Source organism: Propithecus coquereli, unplaced genomic scaffold, assembly GCF_000956105.1.
Source record: "Propithecus coquereli isolate 6110/MARCELLA unplaced genomic scaffold, Pcoq_1.0 Scaffold83, whole genome shotgun sequence".
Classification (NCBI taxonomy): Eukaryota; Metazoa; Chordata; class Mammalia; order Primates; family Indriidae; genus Propithecus; species Propithecus coquereli.
Genome location: NW_012154507.1, coordinates 5,003,460 through 5,024,546, shown reverse-complemented (window position 1 = coordinate 5,024,546; position 21,087 = coordinate 5,003,460). Strand labels below are relative to the sequence as shown.

At 33.6% G+C, this 21,087-nt stretch overlaps 1 protein-coding gene across 1 annotated transcript in view; it reads right to left on the bottom strand.

Annotated features, from left to right (window-relative positions):
* DDHD1 (DDHD domain containing 1) overlaps positions 1-21,087 on the bottom strand; it is a 100,146-nt gene that overhangs the window by 38,486 nt on the left and 40,573 nt on the right. The window contains exons 2-4 of the mRNA XM_012663742.1: positions 19,166-19,339; positions 10,147-10,275; positions 8,869-9,016 (exon numbers count right to left, since the gene is read on the bottom strand). Of these exons, the coding sequence (XP_012519196.1) occupies positions 8,869-9,016; positions 10,147-10,275; positions 19,166-19,339 (451 nt within the window). The remainder of the gene's footprint in view (positions 1-8,868; positions 9,017-10,146; positions 10,276-19,165; positions 19,340-21,087) is intronic.

Here is a 21,087-nt window from a genome sequence, read left to right as displayed (position 1 = left end):
ATGGTTTGTAAATTTTCTCCCATGCTGAATGAAGACTGTCTTCATTTTCTTTGTAATGGCCTCTGAAGAACAAGTTCTCAAATTTTGAAAAAATCCAATTTATCTATTTTTTTCTTTTGTGGCTTCTACTTTTGATATCTTATCTCCAAAACCATTGCCTAATCCAAGGTCATGAAGATTTACTCCTATGTTTTAAGAGTTTTATAGTTTTAGGTCTTACATTTAGGTCTTTGAATCATTTTGAATTAACAAATTAATTCGTTAATTTTTGTACACAGTATGAGATGGGGGTTCAACTTCATTCTACTGCATGTGGATATCCAGTTGTTCTGGCTGCATTTGTTGAAAAGACTATTCTTTCCACAATGAACTGTCTTGGCATTGTTGTCAAAGATCAACTGAACTCTGAATTCTACCCCATGGATCTATGTCTATCCCTATGCCAGCCAGGACCACAATGTCTTGATTACTAGAGTTTTGTAGCAAGTTACAAAATCTGGAAGTGTGAGTCCTTCACATTTTTGTTCTTTTACAAGATTGTTTTGGCTATTCTGGGTCCCTTCTATTTCCATGTAAATTTTAGGATCAGCCTATCAATTTCTGCAAAAAAGACAGGTGAGATTTTTTTTGAGGGGGGGGCAGGTGATATTTTAATGGGGATTGTGCTCAATGTGTACATCAATTTGGGAAATATTGCCACATTAACAACATTTAAGTTTCCTAACTCACAGACACAGGATGTCTTTTCAATTTATTTAGGTCTTCAATTTCTTTCAATGGTGTACTGTATTTTTCAGTGTACAAATCTTGCTCTTCTTTTGTTAAACTTATTCCTAAGTCTTTTATTATGTTTGATGCTAAAGTAAAATAAATAGCTTTCTTAATTTCATTTTCAGATTGTTCATTCCTAGTATATAAATACAACTGATTTTTGTATATTAACTTTGTAACCTGCAACTTTGCTGAGTTCTTTCATTAGTCTTCATGTTTTCTGTGTCTGTGTGTGTGTGCGTGTGTGTGTGTGTGTGTTCCCCAGGATATTCTATATATAATATGTTATCTGCAAACAGAGATAGTTTTACTCTTCCTTTCTAATCTAGATGCCTATTGTTTCTTTTTCTTGCTTAACTGTTCTGGCTGATACGTACAGTACAATGCTGAATAGAAGAAGGAGGGGAAACCATTAAAGTATAATTTTAGTCATGGGCTTTTTGTAGCTGTCCTTTACCAGATTGACAAAGTTCCCTGCTGTTTCTAATTTCCTGAGTGTTTTTATTATGAAAGGGTGTTGGATTTAGTCAAATGCCATTTCTGCATCCAAAAACCACGGGATGTGTTTTTTTCCCCTTTCATTCTACTCGTGTGGTGTATAACCTTGATTGATTTTTTTAAAAATGTTGAACCAACCTTGCATTCCTGGAATGTATCCCACTTAATCATCATGTATGATCGACCCCTTTATAAATGTTGCTGGATTCAGTTTGCCGGTATTTTGTTGAGAATTTTTGTGGTCTGTATTCACAAGGGATATTGGTCTATAGTTTTCTTTTCCTTAAATGCTTTCATCTGTTTTGGGGATCAGGGTAATAATAGACCCATAGAATGAGTTGGAAAATCTTCCTCTTCTATTTTTTGGAGTTTGTGAAGAATTGGTGCTAATTCTTCCTCTTTTTCTGTTTTTGTAAGAGATGGTCTATGTTGCCCAGACTAGAGTGCAGTGGCTGTCCATAGGTGCAATAATTACGCATGATAGCCTCAAACTGCTGAGGTCAAGCAATCTTCCTGCCTTAGTCTCCTGAGTGGTAGGGACTACAGGTGCATGCCACTGCTCCTGGCTTAATTCTTTTAATATTTGGTAGAATTCACCAGCGAGGCCTCTGGTCTAGGGCTTTTGTTTTTTGTTTTGGTGGGAAGTTGTTTTTTTTTCCTTTAAATTTGAGACAGGGTTTCACTCTGTCATCCAGGTTAGAGTGTATTGGTGTCATCATTAGCTCACTGCAACCTCCAACTCCTGGGCTCAAGCGATCCTCCTGCCTCAGCCTCCTGAGTAGCTGGGACTACAGGCACATACCACGACGCCTGGATAATGTTAACATTTTTTTTTTGGGGGGGGGGTCTTGCTATGTTGTTCAGGTTGGTCTCAAACTCCTGGCCTCAAGTGATCCTCCTGCCTCGGCCTCCCAAAGTCCTAGGATTATAGGCATGAGCCACTGGGCCTGGCCTGGTGGGAAGTTTTCTGATTATTAATTCAAATGCTTTACTTGTTACAGGTTTATTCAGATATTCTATTTCTTCTTACTTATTACCCAATCATTTTTGGTAGTTTGTGTCTTTCTGGGAAACTGATTACTGAAACAGTTTCTATAGCTTGTGTCTTTCTAGGGATTTATCCATTTTATCTAGGTTATATAGTTTGTTGGCATAGAATCATGCACAGTATTTCCTTATAATTTTTTTTATTTCTATAAGACTGACAGTAATGCCCCCTCTTTTATTCTTGATTTTAGTAATTTGAGTCTTCTTTTTTTCCCTTGGTCAGTAAAAGGGTTCTTAATTTTGTGGATCTTTTCAAAGAATAATAGTAATACATAGAGATCTTTCTCATTTTATTTTACAATTGCATACTACTCCATCATATAAATAATAGCTGTTTATCAACCAATCGCGTACTGGTGAACATTTAGGTATTTAATAGTTTCCTACACAAGTAATGATGCAATGAATAGCCTTGTGCATGTCTCTTTTTGTATTTTTGCTGATATTATCTTTGGGATAGAGTCCTAGAAGTAAGTTTGCTGGGTTAAAGGATAAATACATATGTAATTTTGATAGATATTGCCACATTCTGTCTTCTTCACTGCATTCCACTAATGCTTTGATATCTATTACCTATACCCTGGCCAAAAGAGTATGTTATCAAATTCTGGACTTTGGTAATCTAATAGTCAAGAAATGATATCTTAGTGAAGTTTACATTTTATGAGCAAGGTAAAGCATCTTTTTATATGTTTAAGAGCCATTTCCATTTCCTTTTTTGGAAACTGGCTGTTCATATCTTTAGCCCATTTTTCTATAAGGTGTTAGATATACTTTTGGAACTTTTTTATATATTAGGGATCCTTTGTCTGTGATATACGTTGCAAATGTTTTCTCAGTTTGTCTTATTTATTTTTGCCATATGGTTTTTTGGATGATATAGTATTTTTCCTTATTGCTTCTGGATCCAGTCAGTTAGGATAGTTTTCTCTATTCTTAAGTTCTAGAAAAATTCAAACTCCTTTTAAAAAAATCCCTAGTACTTGTATGTTTTCATTTCTTTTCTTCTTCTTTTTTTAGAGATAGGGTCCTGCTATGTTGCCCGGGCTGATTCTCCTGCCTTAGCCTCCCAAGTAGCCAGGACTATAAGCACGTGCCACTGTGCCCTGGTTTCATTTCTTACATTTAAATGTGATCCAATTGAAATTTATCCCTAATGTGAGAAATGGATCCGATTAATAATTTTTTTCATATGCTGATCTAGTTATTCCAACATTACTTGTTAAAAAGTCTTTATTTCCAGCATATTTTAAAAGGCATTATTTACAATATAATAATATTTTATTGCTTGTATATCCCCAAAGTTGCCATTTTAAGAAGTCTAAATTGATTTTAGGTTGCCAAAGTAAAAATCTTCTTCCCTTATCATCACTGAAAATAAAGATGTTAGCCAAAACTTTAGACTTGAAGGCAGGATCTCTTTATTATCCATTGTCTAAAAGTTCCTTTTTTACAGCAGACACTCAAGTAATGGTCACAGAAATATTTTTAAAGCTTCTTTGCCATCCATTCAAATGTCCAGCTTTAACAAATATGAGTGTATGCAAGAAAGAATATATTTTAAGATTTCCAATATTTTTCTACCCATTTATTGGTTTTTGATGGTTGTATAGTTCTTATATATTTCATTATGATATAATAATTAGGAAGTAGTATGTGTGTTGCTGTCTGAATTCACAAAAGAAAAAAGTTCATTTAGACTACTAGTTCTCAAACATGGGCAATTTTGTACCCCAGGGGACACCTGGCAATTTTGGAGACATTTTTAGCTGTCATAACTAAGGGTTCTATTTGCACCAAGTGAGAGGAGGCCAGAGATACTGCTATACATCTTACAATATACTAGCCAGTTCCCCATAACAAAGAATTATCTGGTCAAAAATCTCAATAGTAATGAGTAATGAGGCTGAGAAACCTTAATTTTGAGTTATAAACTCAAAAACACTACATTTGCTTAAAATGCTGTTCTCTTTGCAAGCAATTTTACACAATCCTCCACTCCACAGAATTGCTGTCGTAATTCTTAAATGATCACATACTGATTAGTCAAGCAAGTATGTCTACTGAATCACTTGAAGTAATTAACTGAAGTGACTCTTAAAAAAAAGGAAAGAATGGGGAAAAAAGGGAAAGAAAGATGAAAGAAGTAGGGAGAGAGAAGGGAAAAGAGAAAAAAGAGAAGGAGAGAGAAGAGAAGAGAGGAAAGAAGAGAAGAGAGGAGAAGTGAAAGATGGCTATGCTGTGGTTATGTCCCCAAGTCTGCCTTACTAAAAATGGTAAAATATATTTCTTTAACATATAGGTCTTGACTGCATGAGAAACGCTGAGACCAATGGGGGACGGGGGAAATGAGAAAAAGGAATGATTTAAAAATATTATAATATAGGTCAGAGTATGACCCATTACTGTGCCACTACATTGCCACATCCAAAAATCATGATTTCTTTTCAGTTCTGTTGTAAGCTTATTCAACTTCCATGTTCTCCTGCTAGGAAATGAATGTTTAATTCATATTTTGAAAATGGAAGAAAGAGATTAATAGTATTTAAGAACTACTGTCCAATTAAGGATCATTAAATAGCTCTGAAAAAATAAATCTCATAATTCCTCTCAATTAGAAAAAAATCAATAAATGAACTGGTTTTAAGAAAATATGTGTGGCTGGGTGCGGTGGCTCACGTCTGTAATCCTAGCACTCTGGGAGGCTGAGGCAGGCAGATTGTTTGAGCTCAGGAGTTCGAGACCAGCCTGAGCAAGAGCGAGACCCCGTCTCTACTAAAAATAGAAAGAAATTAATCGGACAACTAGTGCATGCCTGTAGTCCCAGCTACTTGGGAGGCTGAGGCAGGAAGATCGCTTGAGCCCAGGAGTTTGAGGTTGCTGTGAGCTAGGCTAACGCCACGGCACTCTAGCCCGGGCAACACAGTGAGACTCTGTCTCAAAAAAAAAAAGAAAAAGTGTGTGTGTGTGTGTGTGTGTGTGTGTGTGTGTGTGTGTGTGTGTGTGTGTGTGTGTGTGAAAGGAGAGAAATATAAACTCATAAACAATGATCTCCAAAGATATATATATTTTTTTGTTTTTTTTTTTAAGAAAGGATATCTTACCATGTTGCCCAGGCTGGAGTGCACTGGTAAGGGAAAAATACAGGTTCCCCCTCACATAACAGAAACACTGTGCTAGCCTGGAGTACTCAGCAAAATTGTTACAAAGTAGACTAAACAGGTACCAAAATAACTACTAGGCCTAGGAAAAGTATGCAGCACTTTCTTGGGTGCCTCAGCACTTTCTAGCCCTGAAACGGCCAGCTCGAACTGGCCCTTACTGCTTTAGAGATGCTTTGGTTGTCCTGTAGTGTCCTTTAGCTAACTGTAGTACTAAAATCCCCACCTAGTGGGCAACTGTAATATCATTAACATAACATGGGTTACATGACACCGTATGATGGTGGCACTGTGCCTGTGTGATATGTTTCCCTGTGGACAAGCAAAGATACAATGTAAAAACTTTGCATTACTCATTGGGAAGAGATTTAAGGCCAGGACACAGGGTGGGCAGATGTGGATTTTGCAGGCAAGAAAGCTCCTGTGCCACCCAGGAGTAAGTCCCCTAGTAAGTAACCTCTAATAAACACATCTAACTCATCAAGCTGGTCTTGTTTGAGTCATTCTTTGGTCTCTCAGTTTGGGGGTGGGGAGGATGGTTTTTTCTATTCTGTCTCAGGATTTTCATTAAAAAAGTGGCTGTTCAAAGGTGCAATCATAGTGCTCTACAGCCTTGAACTTCTGGGCTCAAGTGACCCAAGATACGTTTTAATATTTTGATTTGTGAGCCATGTGAATGTATTTCCCATTCAAAAGCATAAGTTTTGTTGACATTTTTGTCTGCTAATGTTTCTTCTCCCCTTTTTTCTATACTTATGCCTTTTTTCTTTTTCAAATTCCTTTGCTATCGTTAGTGAGGCTTCAGGAGGGAATTAAGATAAGCATGTGTTCAATCTATTGTGTTTAACTGAAAATCTCTTTACATTCTAAAAAATTAGAGCTTTACAATTACTAATTTAGGCATTAGATATGCAACTTCAATGAAGATTTCCCTTGTAGTAAAACTCCACAAAGGGTAAATTCAATTATATTTAAAATACTGTACATTCATTCCTTTTATTAATAGTAAACCAATTCTGACATTTTCAGACATTGTCTATAAACTTTTTTTCAATCTATGTGAATAATAAAGTTTTCTGAATGTAAGTGATTAAAACCAATTTGAATTCATTAGCAAGTTCATTAAAATAAGGTAAAAGGTAAAAAACGTCTATTTCCAGGCATCTGAGACATACTTTCAAGAGATCCTTAGAGAACAAAAGGAATGGTGTGTGGTAACCCCTTAGTTTACCTTGTTCATTTCCACTATAGTCTCACAAATCAAAGCCTAAGTACAAACCAGCTTCAGAATGGCATTGATACAGAGGAAGTTAATTTTACTTTCTTTCCAGGCCTGGACAACTAACTTGGGAATGGTAGAAAGCAGGGAAAAGGTAAGAAATCCTCTGGATTTTCCCATCTATTACTAAGCAGAATTCCCTTTTGTATGAATATTTTCCATCAATTACTAAGTTATGTGGAGACTTTCCCATTAAATGAACCTGTCTCTGAAAGAATGATGGCAATCCTTACTGTAGTGGACACTTGTTTTTTTGAGCTACCTTGGATTCATTCATTTTACTTCCAATAGTATCCTCTTGGTTTTTATCTGTGGCTCTACCTCTCCCTACAGTTAAGATGAAGTCAACTTCCACCTGATTCTCGGGTGGAAATATTACGAGTTTGGCCAATCAGACCCTGCATGGCCACATGTATGTGTTCAGGTTGTTAGATGCAACACCATTAGATACTGAAATGCATAGAGTAGCTGGGACTTCTGGGAAAAGAAGACTTATTCTTTTTTCTTTTTTGGAGTCAGGGTCTTACTCTGTTGCCCAGGCTAGAGTGCAGAGGTGTCATCATAACTCACTGCAACCTCAAATTCCTGAGCTCAAGTGATCTTCCTGCCTCAGCCTATCAAATAGCTGGGACTACAGGCATGCACCACCATGGTTGGCTAATTTTTCTATTCTTTGTAGAGACAAGGTCTTGCTATGTTGCTCAGGCTGGTTATTCCTTTTTCTTGGATTTTAATGCAAGATGATATAAACTACATTTGGAACCACAGAAGATGTCTGAGAATAGCTCCAAAATGAAGGAGGTAGTGCCGATAGAAACTGGATTTTGATGACTTGTTTGACAATATTGCTCCTAGACTCCTCAGTTTTAGGAGTTACTAAATTCTCCTTTGGGCCTAAGCCTTTTTGGGTTAGGATTTCTCTCACTCATACCAAAGAAATCAAACTAATAACCTTCTCATTTATCAATGGCTCCAGAGAGAATATGTCAGTAAACCTAGTTCTCAGGTTTCTAGATCTCCAAGCAAAATATTTGCACACTGACATATAAATATAAACATCATGGAAGGAATGGACAACTCATCAGAAAATAAAATCAGGGATCAGAGGGGAGAGATTCCTATCATACGCACTATGGAGATTGAAAAGGATATGGGTGGCCTGCCACTATCTGACAAGGTTTTTATTTTTAGGTTGAATTGTACTTTTGCTTTAATCCATCAGCTGGCATTAAGAGATGTTATGATAAAAAAGTATTAATAAAACAAAACTCAACACTGTATTATTATAGAGATGTTGCTCAAGGACATAGTTTCTGGTATCACACATTATTTGCCTTATAAGGACTTAAGAAACACATTTACTTGAAGCCTCAGAATCAGATAAACTGTGCTTCTCAACAGCAACTGATTTGTTCTCATTGTAAATGTGTAACTGATCAGAGTTTTCTTTAGTTGTTGGTTCAGACCCATATTTGTGGTAGAACCCCTGACCCTAACATTCTCTTTTAACACAGTCCTTAACATTTTTTAAACACACAAATACATACACATTCCCCATTAGTATCTTAAAGAGTTTTTAGAATAAAGCTGAGTATAAACAAATTTATGAGGTAAATAGCCTGCCTCGTGTATTGGTAAAGCATCCCGTTTTCTGTGTAAAATTTACAGTTCAGTTTCCTCTGGTAACAATTAATTGGACAGGTTAAGCTGCTAACTAGCAAACGATTCTTAGCCTTTTCAGAGTTGTGCAACTCTGTAGTATTCTCAGTTTCTGAAGTTCAGAGAGTAAGATATAAACTTAAAGCCTAGATCTTTTTCTTGCTTTTAACCTTAGATTAATGTAAATTAATATATTAGGTTAAAAAAGGCTTTCTTATCCCTCCTCTTCTCCATACTGGGGTGGTGGTGGTGGTTGTGGTGGGAATCAAACATCTAAGTAGAGTCACTCTCAAAATTTGGTCCAGATACTTGATCTATAAACTTTAGAGATGTTAGAATAGTTGGCACTATAAGAACCATGCAATGAAATGAGTAAACTCTGTTAACCTCTCTTATACCTTGGATAAAAGTTTGCATTACAGACTAGATATAGAATGTATTCAAAGAACTTACATGGCTGTATTTTTGATAATTCTTCCTTGGTCCATTTTCTGCCCAATGCCATGCACAACAAATACAATATGGGTAGTCTGTGATGGCTTGTCTTCTAATGTGGCTTCTTCTACATAACCTCTATGAAGTCTGGTTCCACTACTCGATGCTGTAGAAAAATTATGATCTTAAGCTTACTACTTACTCTGAGAAATAGTATTTTCACAGTATGTTTAAAGAAAAAAAGAAGTAAAAGGAATATTAAGAAAAAATTTCACTGGGTAGGAGGAGGAAATAAAATTTGTAAGATGATATATATTGATCAGCTCTGATACAAAGTAAACTGGATATGACACCAAAGCAAGAAACTATAGGAAAAAGAAAAGGAAGGAAGGACTAACTGAATACCTAAAAATTTAAAACTTCTATATTAAATAGAAAACATTCTAACTTCTGACTTCTATATTAAATAAAAAAATACCAGGAAGCAAAGACAAAAGATGAATGACAAACTGGAAAAAAATTATGCAAAATATGACACATTATGAGTTAATTACCTAAGTATACAAAGAGATCTTACTAATCACAAAGTAAAAAGACAACCATTCAAATAGCAAAATGGGCGAGAGATATGACAAGGTAATTTATAAACTAAATACAACTAGCTAACAAACATATAAAAAGATATTCAAGCACATTCATTATCAAAGAAATTAAAATAAAAAATGGGACAGTAAAATTTTCTTAGACTTAAAATTTTTTTTTAATTTACTTTTTGATAATGCCCTCACATCATCCCCAGGTACCATTCCCTGTTGTTTTTTTTCCTTTTAGTTAAACTCCTTTAAAGAATTGTCTATTTTCACTGCCTCCATTTCCTTACCTTCTATTTCAGCTTAAGCCCACACCAATCTGGCTTCTGCTCCATCAATCTAAGTCACCAATGACCTCCATGTCACTAGATCCAATGAAAAATTTTCAGTCCTCATCTACCTTGACACTGTATTTCAATTGTCATGTGTTATTTTCACTGCCTCAGGTTTGAATGCTTTTGTGCTTTTGTAAGTATAAAATATATTTATTAATCTTACCGGATCACTCTAAATATATAATTATTCATTGATGAATACATGTCAATCCAACCACCTTAAAAGTTTCATTTCAATAAGGAACCCATCACTAAATTTAAAACATACTTAAAACATACCAAAAATAGAATTTGAATTGTCTATTTTGGATTTAAGAGAAGAAGTAAGATTCCCAAAATTTTGACAGTGTACAGTAAAACTGAACAATTACCTTTCGAAAATCCCAGTTTTTGGGTAACTGTTCTGGCAATTTTAGATGTTGTTGCATCACTATAAAGATATACTTCATCCACACTGTGCCAGTCCACGTGGTTTCGACTCAACTTGAAACTATGAATAGCTGTTGCAAAAAGGAAAAACTACTTTGAAGGTCTCCGAGGCAAACTTCATTTGTGTGAAAAATTATAATACTCATATTTTGGAATCAATATTATCTAATAACACAGGTAACCCAGTTCAATAAAAAATATATTAAAAAGTTTTATGTGAAGCAAGTAATAGGTAGAGACTTTATTTTATAAATGATTAACCAAGCTATAGGGAATGACAACTTATTAAAACGACATGGAGTAACTGGTTTAACCACCATACTTTTAACCTCTAATATGTAGTTAATATGCATTTTCATGACTGAAGAATTGCTTTCCCAGGTGATGTGACTGACTGTTCCTCCCAGTTGAAGAAAGGCCTCAACAGTTTTGACACAGAAACTTAAGTTCCAGTTCTTCTGTTGATTTTATTAATATTAAAAATATCAAAAGATCTGTAAAAATTTTTCTCAGCACAAGACAAAATTAGACTCAGAGGGAAAAAATTTACTTTTAAACTGGCAAGAGAATAATCTATTAGAATATAAGGTATTTTTGGAATGGATAGTAAAGCCAATTATCACTAGATACTACTCATAGCAAAAATCCAAAGTTGAAGGATATTTTATTATAATACTAAAAAATTAAGAAAATGCTTTCCTATTATGTTCAAATCAGTATGGTCATTGCATTTCCATATCTAGGGATATGCTTGGTGCAAATGAGGTCTTAAAAAAAAAACCCAAACCTATATCTTTAGGAATTCATAAGCTCTGTGAACCAGGGACTGCTGTCTTGATAATTTTTGTAACCTAGCACCAAATATAGTGTCCCGGTGCACTGCCTGGCACATATCACAAATTCAGTAATGTTTGTGGAAGGAAGAATTGAAAAAATTTACATAACATATTCACCATTTCATAACTTGATAATTCTTATATTCTGAAGGCCTTAAATTTTCCTCTATATCTCCAGTATATAAATAGGAAAAATTCACATACCCATCCTCAGAAAACCAGGCACCTTCAAATCACTATGCCTGATTTTTTTCTTAAAATCCTTTTAAGGCAAAATATTATCCCCTATTTTATGCATAAAGACACAGAGGTACAAAGAGATTAAGTGACTTTGCCACAAAGCCTGTTTTTGGCAGAGTCTAACTCTTTTGAGGATGGGTTGAAAATAACTTCATATAAAAAGATATATGCCCTGGTCAAGATCTAAGATCATAAGACATTTTTATGAAAATGTATTCCCTACTAGAATACAAAGTACATTATGAGAAAATGTACTTCTTGTGTTACAAATGTAATTTCAAAAACGTATGAAAAACCAATTTAGATTTTACTTACCTGCCAGGACACACTACTAACATTATACACAAGACCAAGATTCAATTAATATAATAAATACGAATAATATCTTCGGTTCCAAAGAAAATAATGTACAAGGCTAGCTTTTTAAATAAAAGAACTTTTCATAAATTAAAAAAAATCTTTTGCAAAGCATTAACAATGATTTACTTTTCTATTAACAATTTCATATCTGATCCAAGTTGCTACTTCAAGCCTTTTAATCTAACGTTTCTAAATCACATTTTTGTTAAAATAGTTTGGAGCAACATTTGCTTAAAACATTGAAACTACAAGACTGAGATATTTAGAGAATAGCATTAAGCCAGCAAAATTTTGTTTCTCCTTAAATCATCCACATATTGTCTTAAAGTAAAATAGTGGTGAATATCCCAGTAGTACTGGAGCATACACATACTTTACAAACGTTTATACACATTTATAATAAAGGAACACTAAGCAAAACAGCACAACAGATACAGTTTTTATAAAACTAATGATTTCTATGCTTTAAACACAACTGAGTGCTATAAGCCAGAAATATAACTACACGGAGAAATAAAACTATAATTACTGTACCTTGGGAACGCTTTCGTTTAAGACCTGCCGCATCTGTACTCTCCTTATTTCCTCTCCATTTGAACAGAGAAGGGAGGGAGAAGGGAGGGAGGTGGTAGACAACTAAGAAAGCAAAAACACTGAGCTTCAAAGTAAATTTTAAATGAGGTTTGCCATTTTGCCTTTTTGTTGTTGTATTAACTTTAAAAAATGAGTTGTATTTGACAAACATTATTCTAAATGCTTTATTTATATAATTTCTAATTAAAAGTCAGTAAAACAAAACATTAGTTTAATGTTTATCAAATACATGCTCTACTTTTACTGAATGAAAAAAGGCAAATGTTATCTAAATTTATTAAAGACTATATGATTATCACATTTAACGCCTTTGCATAGATAGAATAAAAAAATAGAACACAGCATATTTGAATGCTTAAGAGATTTATAAATTTCATCTTTACAATAGTAAGGTTATTTACTCTCACCAAATTTGTGACACTGACATAGCCAACAGCTGATATACGAATTGAGAAAGCAATAAATGACATTTTAAATATCTAAGGCAGCTTTCCTGAGAAGATACCAAGGTATACATTCCACTAGATACTTTTCATTACTGAAGTATAATGGAGCCTTCCCTCTGAAACGAAATAATCTTTTCACAACTCTTTTCAAGTTGTTAAAAGACTTTAAGGAATAAAAATTTTAAGAACAAAAAAATTAAAAAATTTTAAAAAGAATAAAACTTATACTGAAAAAATCAAATTCAAAGTTCTACTTTTAATTGTCTTTTGGGAAAGATTTATTAGTGATGAAATAATAATGAAAAAAATCATTAGTAAGAATGTATGCTGTGATATCTTGTAAGCATGAAACAGATTATAGAGCAAAGCCAGGCACAGACTTGATATTTGGCAAATCAGTAGATAACCTTAAAGTCAACATTTTCCCTGTCAAATCTTGCTAGTTATATATCAATAAATTTCTTTTCATTTTAAGTAAGCAATTATTTAAAAGTCCACTTGAACCTTACGAATTAGTTTCTTATCAGTTCCGTTAATAAATTACAGAACCTTTATGATTTAGTTCAAATTAATGTTGTAAAACATTTGATTTTCATCCTCACTCCCTTCTATATTAATGTGACACTCAAAGGTTAAATACTGCTCAAATATAAAAATATTTAATTCCTGTTGCACAGTACTAAAAATATAACAAATCTATTGTATATACAGATGAAGTATATGCAAAGATTTGTACAATAAAAATAAGCTGAGAAGTGCTTACAAGGCACTTAATACCTATACCTAGATGGTAACTAAGTGGCTATAAAAACTATAGACTAGGACTACAAGCTGGGTTGTTACATCCAGATTATAAAAACATTTCATTGTCACAGAGAGATGGAAAATGACAATTGAAGTAATTTTCTTCACTGAAAATGTTTCTTCTTTCATGTGCCTCTGGTCAGTTACTGAGGAGTAGATATACCACTTAAGGGAAGAGTTTTAAACAAAAAATTCATTAGGAAAAAACTGCTAACATATCAGAGTGTATCAAACTGATATAAACTGAAATACTTTGCTATTAAAGAAGAAAAACTAGATTTTGTAAATCTAGTAGTAAAATTAACATGAACCAATTCTGTATTTGCTAAGTGGGAAATGTATGGACCATATGACCACATTTAAAATTATACACTTTCAGAAGCTAGTCAAGATATAAAAATGAAGGCTTTCTTTTCTAAAAGAATGGTATAATTTAAGGATTAAAAAAAACACCCCAATATACACATAAACAACAAAAAACATTTTCTCATCCCCAAAACAGAGAAACATATTCACATTCAGAAGCTAGTCAAGATATAAAAATGAAGGCTTTCTTTTCTAAAAGAATGGTATAATTTAAGGATTAAAAAAACACCCCAATATACACATAAACAACAAAAAACATTTTCTCATCCCCAAAACAGAGAAACATATTCACATTTTCACAAAAATTAAATAGACATAAATGGTTCTTTACTTTCTTCTCAAACTTAATTTCAGTTTTCACTTGAGAGTCATTTTATTTGTTACACATCCTATAGCACAGTTAGAGAGCTTAAGTTTTTTCAACCCAAAGCATAGAATTAGGGTTACTACCATAAATATAGTAGAGGAAAAAAGAATTTACTATCAATTCAAACAGAGATTGCTGTTAAAGGAAATTCATGTGCCAGAAAGCACTACTTAACTTTTTCTTTTTTAAAAAATAAAGTTTTAGTTAGAAATTCTTATGTAGTATTAGCAAAAGTATGCATAAACTCAACATACAACTGCAAATGCTAATTTATTAAATTCTAATGTTATTAATAAAAATGTTCTTTTATATATTAAAGTCTAATACAGCAATGAAAAAGATTTAAAATACTAACAATATTTTCAATAAATTTCATTTTGGAATAATTTTAGACTTAACAGAAAGTAGCAAAAATAGTACATGGAGTATACTATTGGTACAAGTGTCAAAGAGCAGCAAGGGTAGTGTTGATATTATGAACACAAGACTGCCCAGGCCCTCAAACTCCCTGTGATTTTGTTCGTAATTCCAAAGAAAGGGGCCCTGTGGGCAGCAACAAGATAGACGGGGCTGGGAAAGGGGAAGACGGATTGGGCTGAGCTTCCCCTAATGTTAGCATCTTGCATAACTATAATTATCAAAACTAAGAAATCAATGTTGGTATAATACTATCAACTAATATATAGACTTTATTCAGATTTCTCTAGTTTTTCCACTAATGTTTTTTTCTGCTCTGGGGTCTAATTCAGGATACCATATTGCATTTTGTTGTCATGTTTTCTTAGTTCCCATTGATTTTTGGCAAATTCCTCAATCTTTCCTTGTCTTTCATGACCTTGACGTTTTGAAGAATATTGGTAGTTATTTTGTAGAAGGCCCTTAATGTCCGTTTGTTTTTTCACAATTGAATTGAGATTGTACATTTTTGACCAGAGTGATGTGCAGCACTAACCCATTCAGTTCAACCTTTTTTACTGATTATTGCATGTGCTTGGATAAATTGTAAAATGAGTGAAATAGCGATCTAGTACTAGATTTAAGTATTTACCAAATTACTTATTTGAAGGCCTGATTTTATTTGTATCATTCATCCCAAGTTAAACAATAGGCTTTCATTTGTTAAACTGCTGATAAACACTTACTGGCCTAGTGGGTGAGGTGAATAGAGAATCAATTTTCATTTTAACTCTAGAGAGAACTAAATTTAGATTAAAGTATATAAATCACAAGAAATAATTATCTTTTGGTGGGTTACTTTTATTTGCATGCTAAAAAGAGTTGTACAGTGTACTAAACTTCCATCAGTCTCTTTAACTCAATGTTCATTTTGAGATTACTAGTAAAATTAGTAAGGAGAAAAATATTGAATACATTCGACACTCCTTGTCTGTGGATTCAACCAACCACGAATCAAAAATACTCAGGAAAAAAACAAAAAACAAAAAATAATACAAATAAAAAAATATAGCATATAACTATTTACATAGTATTTGTATCATATTAGGTATTACAAGTAATCTAGAGATGATTTAAAGTATACGGGAAGATGTACACAAGTTATAAGCAAATATTACACCACATATATAAGTAACTTGAGCATCCTCAGATTCTGGTATTCATGGGGAATCCTGGAACCAATAATTCCACATGGATACCAAGGGATGACTATACATCCAATCTATTTGTGTCAACAGCTATCCTAACCAAAACAAGGTTAGAAGAAAAAAGGAATTATTATTCATTTTAATGTCTCTGAAGGCAAGAACTCTTTAATTTCTTTGAAATCCCCTAGAGAACTTAATAAGTCTCTGAATATAGTATTTTACAATGTTTTTAATCACTAAATGGGATTTTTCTGGAAAGCCATATTTGAATAACTCTACTGTACTGTGATCACCTACTTTCTCCAAATATCCAAAAGATATTCCAAATATCTTTTCAGAATGTGTAATATTCACTGTTTACTATGTTACCCTGTACTTATTCTTTTTGTAGTATACTTATTTTAACTGTTCTCATCTGTTGGCATCGGCTGAAAACTCTTTGAGGGTAGAAACTTTGTCTATTTCTTTCACAAAAGTGACTAGCACAATATTATATCCCACATGGAAGCATTCAAAATCTCCTGACAATATAAACAGTCAAGGCTTTATCATCCATACATGAGAAAATTTAGGTGAAAAAGGTACTTTCCCCCTTCAAACTAAAGAAATAAAAAATTTCACAAACTTAGAGGTAAGAGCAAAATAATCAAAATATTACAATATTTTTAAATCTTTGAGGATATAAGTTTGAGGTTATTTTCCCAACAATGGTAGCTTTTTGGACATAAATGTTCTTTCCTTAAAACTAGTTATAATTTTCAAATGTACTACAAAATTTCCCATAATCTTCAAGGTCAAATGTCACATCTTGCCATATAAATGTATTTTGATATAATACTAAATAACAAATAAAATGAATGCAAATTGTGACAACGGTATACATACTCAATCAAACTTATCTTTGTCAATAACAAAACATGCTGAATATTTACCTATGCCACAGTACATTATAAAAAATCAATTTTTTCTTCTAATGAACCTCAAAGAATCATTTTTGGCAGATTACAGTGCAAAAGTATTTTAACAGTTGAACAATTTTCCATTATTACAAATTAAAATTTTACCAGTGTATATCCTTAAAGATAATAAAATATATCACCATAATAACCTAGTTTGATACTCTAGAATTGACACACACACACATACTCAAAGACATTCTAAAAAAATCTATCACACAAACCATGTTCTTACATCTGTCTTAGTTAAATTTGGGCACAGAGGTTGGGACAAGGGAGGGGAACAAATGCTTTGTCTAGGGGGTTTTCACTGAGAAATAGATGGCACTAAGAGACGCTCTATCTGCTATAGGAGGAACAAACTGACCAGAAGGGGGGCTTCCAAGAAAGAACAGATGACATGTCAAAGGGGCTTCCAAGGACTGAACAGATAGATGTTTGCTCTATGATAGGTCTCCAAGGACTGATCAACCAAAAAGAGGTAGAAAGGCCACAAAGTAGAGATATGACCAAGGCCACAAAAGAGGTTCTTTGGAACTGTGTACAAATAGGGTGACAGTATCCTCAAGTGACCTACCCTCATTAACATAGTAAAAATCACATCCAACTACACCATGACAGTTTACAAATACCACGGTAACCCCCAGAAATTGCCTTATAAGGTTAAAAATGGGGAGGGTTCCCAGTTCCAGGAATTCTCCACTCCTTTCCAAGAAAAGTCATGAATAGTTCACCTCCCACTTAACATTAGGGAATCAGCATAAAAGGGGAAATCTTGTTAAACTCAGGGTCTCTTCCACTCACAGGGGTTGACCCATTCCCTCTCCTAAATGTACTATGCTTTAAGAAACTTTGGCACTTTGCTTGCTTCCATCTGCTTGGTCTGTTCATTTGCTCCGTTGACTTGGTACCAGTAACCATTCTTTAGTATTGGGAACCAAGAACCAGGGAACATGGACCTGACATCTGGTCCCCACACCTGACAAGCACTTTGAGGAAAACTGAAATATCCTGATTCTGTGGCAATCTGTAGGAATGTAGCTGCAGCTCTTATACTGAACTACTCTTCATACATTGATATATAAGAACCTTTAGCTTGAACTTTTCAGTGAAATAAGGACATGCTTGACTCTACATGAGATAGTATTTTTAAAACTCCTAGAGTATGGTATTTGGCACATAACAGACAATTATTATTATATAAATTTCTTAGATTTAACTGCCAATTTATTCAGAAGTCCCAAGTCTCCTCAGTGATGTAGACTTTTACAAACTAGATATAAAAGATATTTTAATTTGATGTAAGCTAACCTATATGGTTTCCTTGCTTGTGATAAATGGGTACATATGTATGTTCAGAGAGAGATTAAGAGAGCAAAAAGTAGAAGAGAGAAAAAATGTGGGATGTTACTGAGAAGACAAAATCCCCAATTTAAAGCTTATTGTTTTGCCATTAATGATGTTATAGTAATTACTTCCAAACACATAATTCATTTTTTTTTCAAGCTGCATTCTGTGAATTACCTGCTCAATACTGAGTTTTTCTGCTTTAGAGCTGTTTTATGAGGGAGAGGGGGGAAAATCACTTAATTCTTATTTTAATTCCCTGGATTCAGTAGGGCTTGCCAAGAAACCTCCCAAATAAAGGCAAGCATGGATGAAGAAACGCTTTTATTAATAGAAAAAAACTGTAGAGAAATCTACAAATTCTAATCTGCCTGTACATTTATACTCACCAGAATAGTTGATCCCACTGCCTGCAGTAAATGGAACAATAGAAGTATTTTTAACTTCACCACATTATTTTCAAGTTTACTCAAGATTCAGACACATAGTGAAAGCATGGTAATCTTGGCTATTATATAATATTTTTAACTATTGCAAACATATCCAAATACTGAATAAGGAAATCTAAGGAGATTATTTCAAATTAAAAATCGATATGGTTATCAATAGGGAGACAGCTAAGAGATATACATAGGTAATTAAAGTTTTTTGTTTTTTGACTTCAGGAAAAGAATGAACATTAAAATATTACAAAAAAGTCCTTTTGATATAATGACAAGGAACTTTTTGGTAAGTTCAACTTTCTTTGATAACTAAAAAACTACCAAAAGGACTAGTTCAGGGAACACATTACAACAATGTGTACATTTATAGTAAATTGTGTTAGTGTCATGCCATTGAACATACATGTTAAGTAAAATAAAAATTGAGATAGTTCAGAAATTCATAGCAGTTTTTAATTCTAGAATAATGTTTTTTAAAAAACAAATTTTATAAATTCTAACCCTCCTGAATTACTATGTCAAACTTATGAACTACTCTAAATTTTATCAATAATTTATTTGGTTTATAGAATATATTAAATATATTGATTGGTCTTACCATCTTTTCCATCTATGGATTTTGACACTTCAATATCAAAACTTTCCTGCATCTGCTGACCCCTAAAACAACTGAGATGTTCTTGCTCAATTAAATTACTTTCTTCTTCTTCTAGAGGCTGCCAAGTACCATCAATAAACCATTGTCCACGCATTACTGGTATTTTATCAGCCTCTGAAAAGAGAAATCACAGAGTCACACATTTTAGGATTCAACCTCCTAAAAAGAGACATAGTACCTACAATCTTGTATTAGGTTAATAAGTATGAAATGTCCAATTTCCTTAAGTACTAAATTTGACAGTTGATATCTCTGACATTTCTCTTTGACACTTTTTGTTTTATTTTTATTGTGAAGGTACATCCTCAGTCTTTCAAACACGTTTTGGCTTGTGATTACCTTTCACATTTTCTTTAAAGCAATTTTTGTGAAACCATGGATAAGTCAAAAATTCATGTTATTTTAAAATATGAGTTCCTTCGTGGAACCAGTGCAGCACAGACAGCTCAAAGTATCAATGAAGTGTTTGGGAAGGACGTGGCTAATGAACTCATGGTACGTCGATGGTTTGAGAAGTTCTGTTATAGTGATTTTAATTTTGAAAATGAGCCACATGGGCAACCTGAAACCAAGGTGGATAATGATGAGCTGAAAGCTGTAGTGGAAGCGAATCCATCTCAACCTATGTGTCAATTAGCAGTAGGTCTGACGTTACTACTCCAACAATATTGGACCATTTCAAACAAATTGGTGAGGTAAACAAGCTGGATAGATGGGTTCCACGTGAATTAAACAACTGTCAGAAGAGAAATCGTCTCAAAGCTTGTCTTTCTTTGCTGTCATGACATAAAGGCAAACCATTTCGACACCATATTGATATGTGATGAAAAATGGATTATTTTTGACAATCAAGCATTCGGCACAATGGCTGGATAAAGATGAAATGCCAAAACACAGTCCAAAACCAAATATTCATCCAAAAATGCTAATGGTGTCTCTTTGGTGGTCCAGCGCTGGTATTATCCACTACAGCTTCGTGAAACCTGTTCTATCGATTACAGTGGATGTCTACTGCAACCAATTGGATGAAATGAGGATGCTTACGATTAAGCAGCTGAGATTGGTCAATAGAGACAGGCAAATACTCTTGTAAGACAGCACTTGACCACACAGCGCACAATCAATGTTGCTCAAACTACAGAAGCTGGACTTGGAAATTCTCTGTTATCCACCACTCTGTTATTCACCAGAAGTGACTACCACTTCTTCCAGGCTTTGGACCACTTCTTGCCAGGAAAAATATTCAATTCTCAACAGGCTGTGGAAAATGCCTTTCGTGATTTCATCACCACTGGCTTTCCAGGCTTCTTCGCTGCTGGCATAAACAAGCTACCATTATGATGGCAAAACTGTGTCGATAGTTTAGGCACATACTTTGATTAATTGCACTGCTTCTTTGAGATATAATAAACTATACTTTTGATTTGAAATCAGACATTTCACATTTAATGACCTAATATTTAGCTATTGCAAAAACAGATTTTCATGACCTAATACAATCATTTAAAATTTTAAAATCCAAATTTCAAGCCAGAGTATATCATTTTCTATAGCATACAATTTTACTTATATCAAATATTATACCTAAATTTACTTTAGCATTAGAAAGGTAGATAAGTAGTTATCTATAAAATTGAGATCCTGAGTAACCAAAATTAGTAGGCTAAGGGGTTAAGACAAGTTTCATGCAAGGTTCTGGTGATTTCCAATGTCTTAGAAAATACTGATACAATATCCCAAAAATAGTGTTTAAAAACACTGAGTGTGGTACTAGTGTGTTATACTTTTTATGGCTGCCTTGGAGGTTATGGGCTATTAGTTAGTATACAGGAATAAATGAAACTATTAATTATGGTAATATT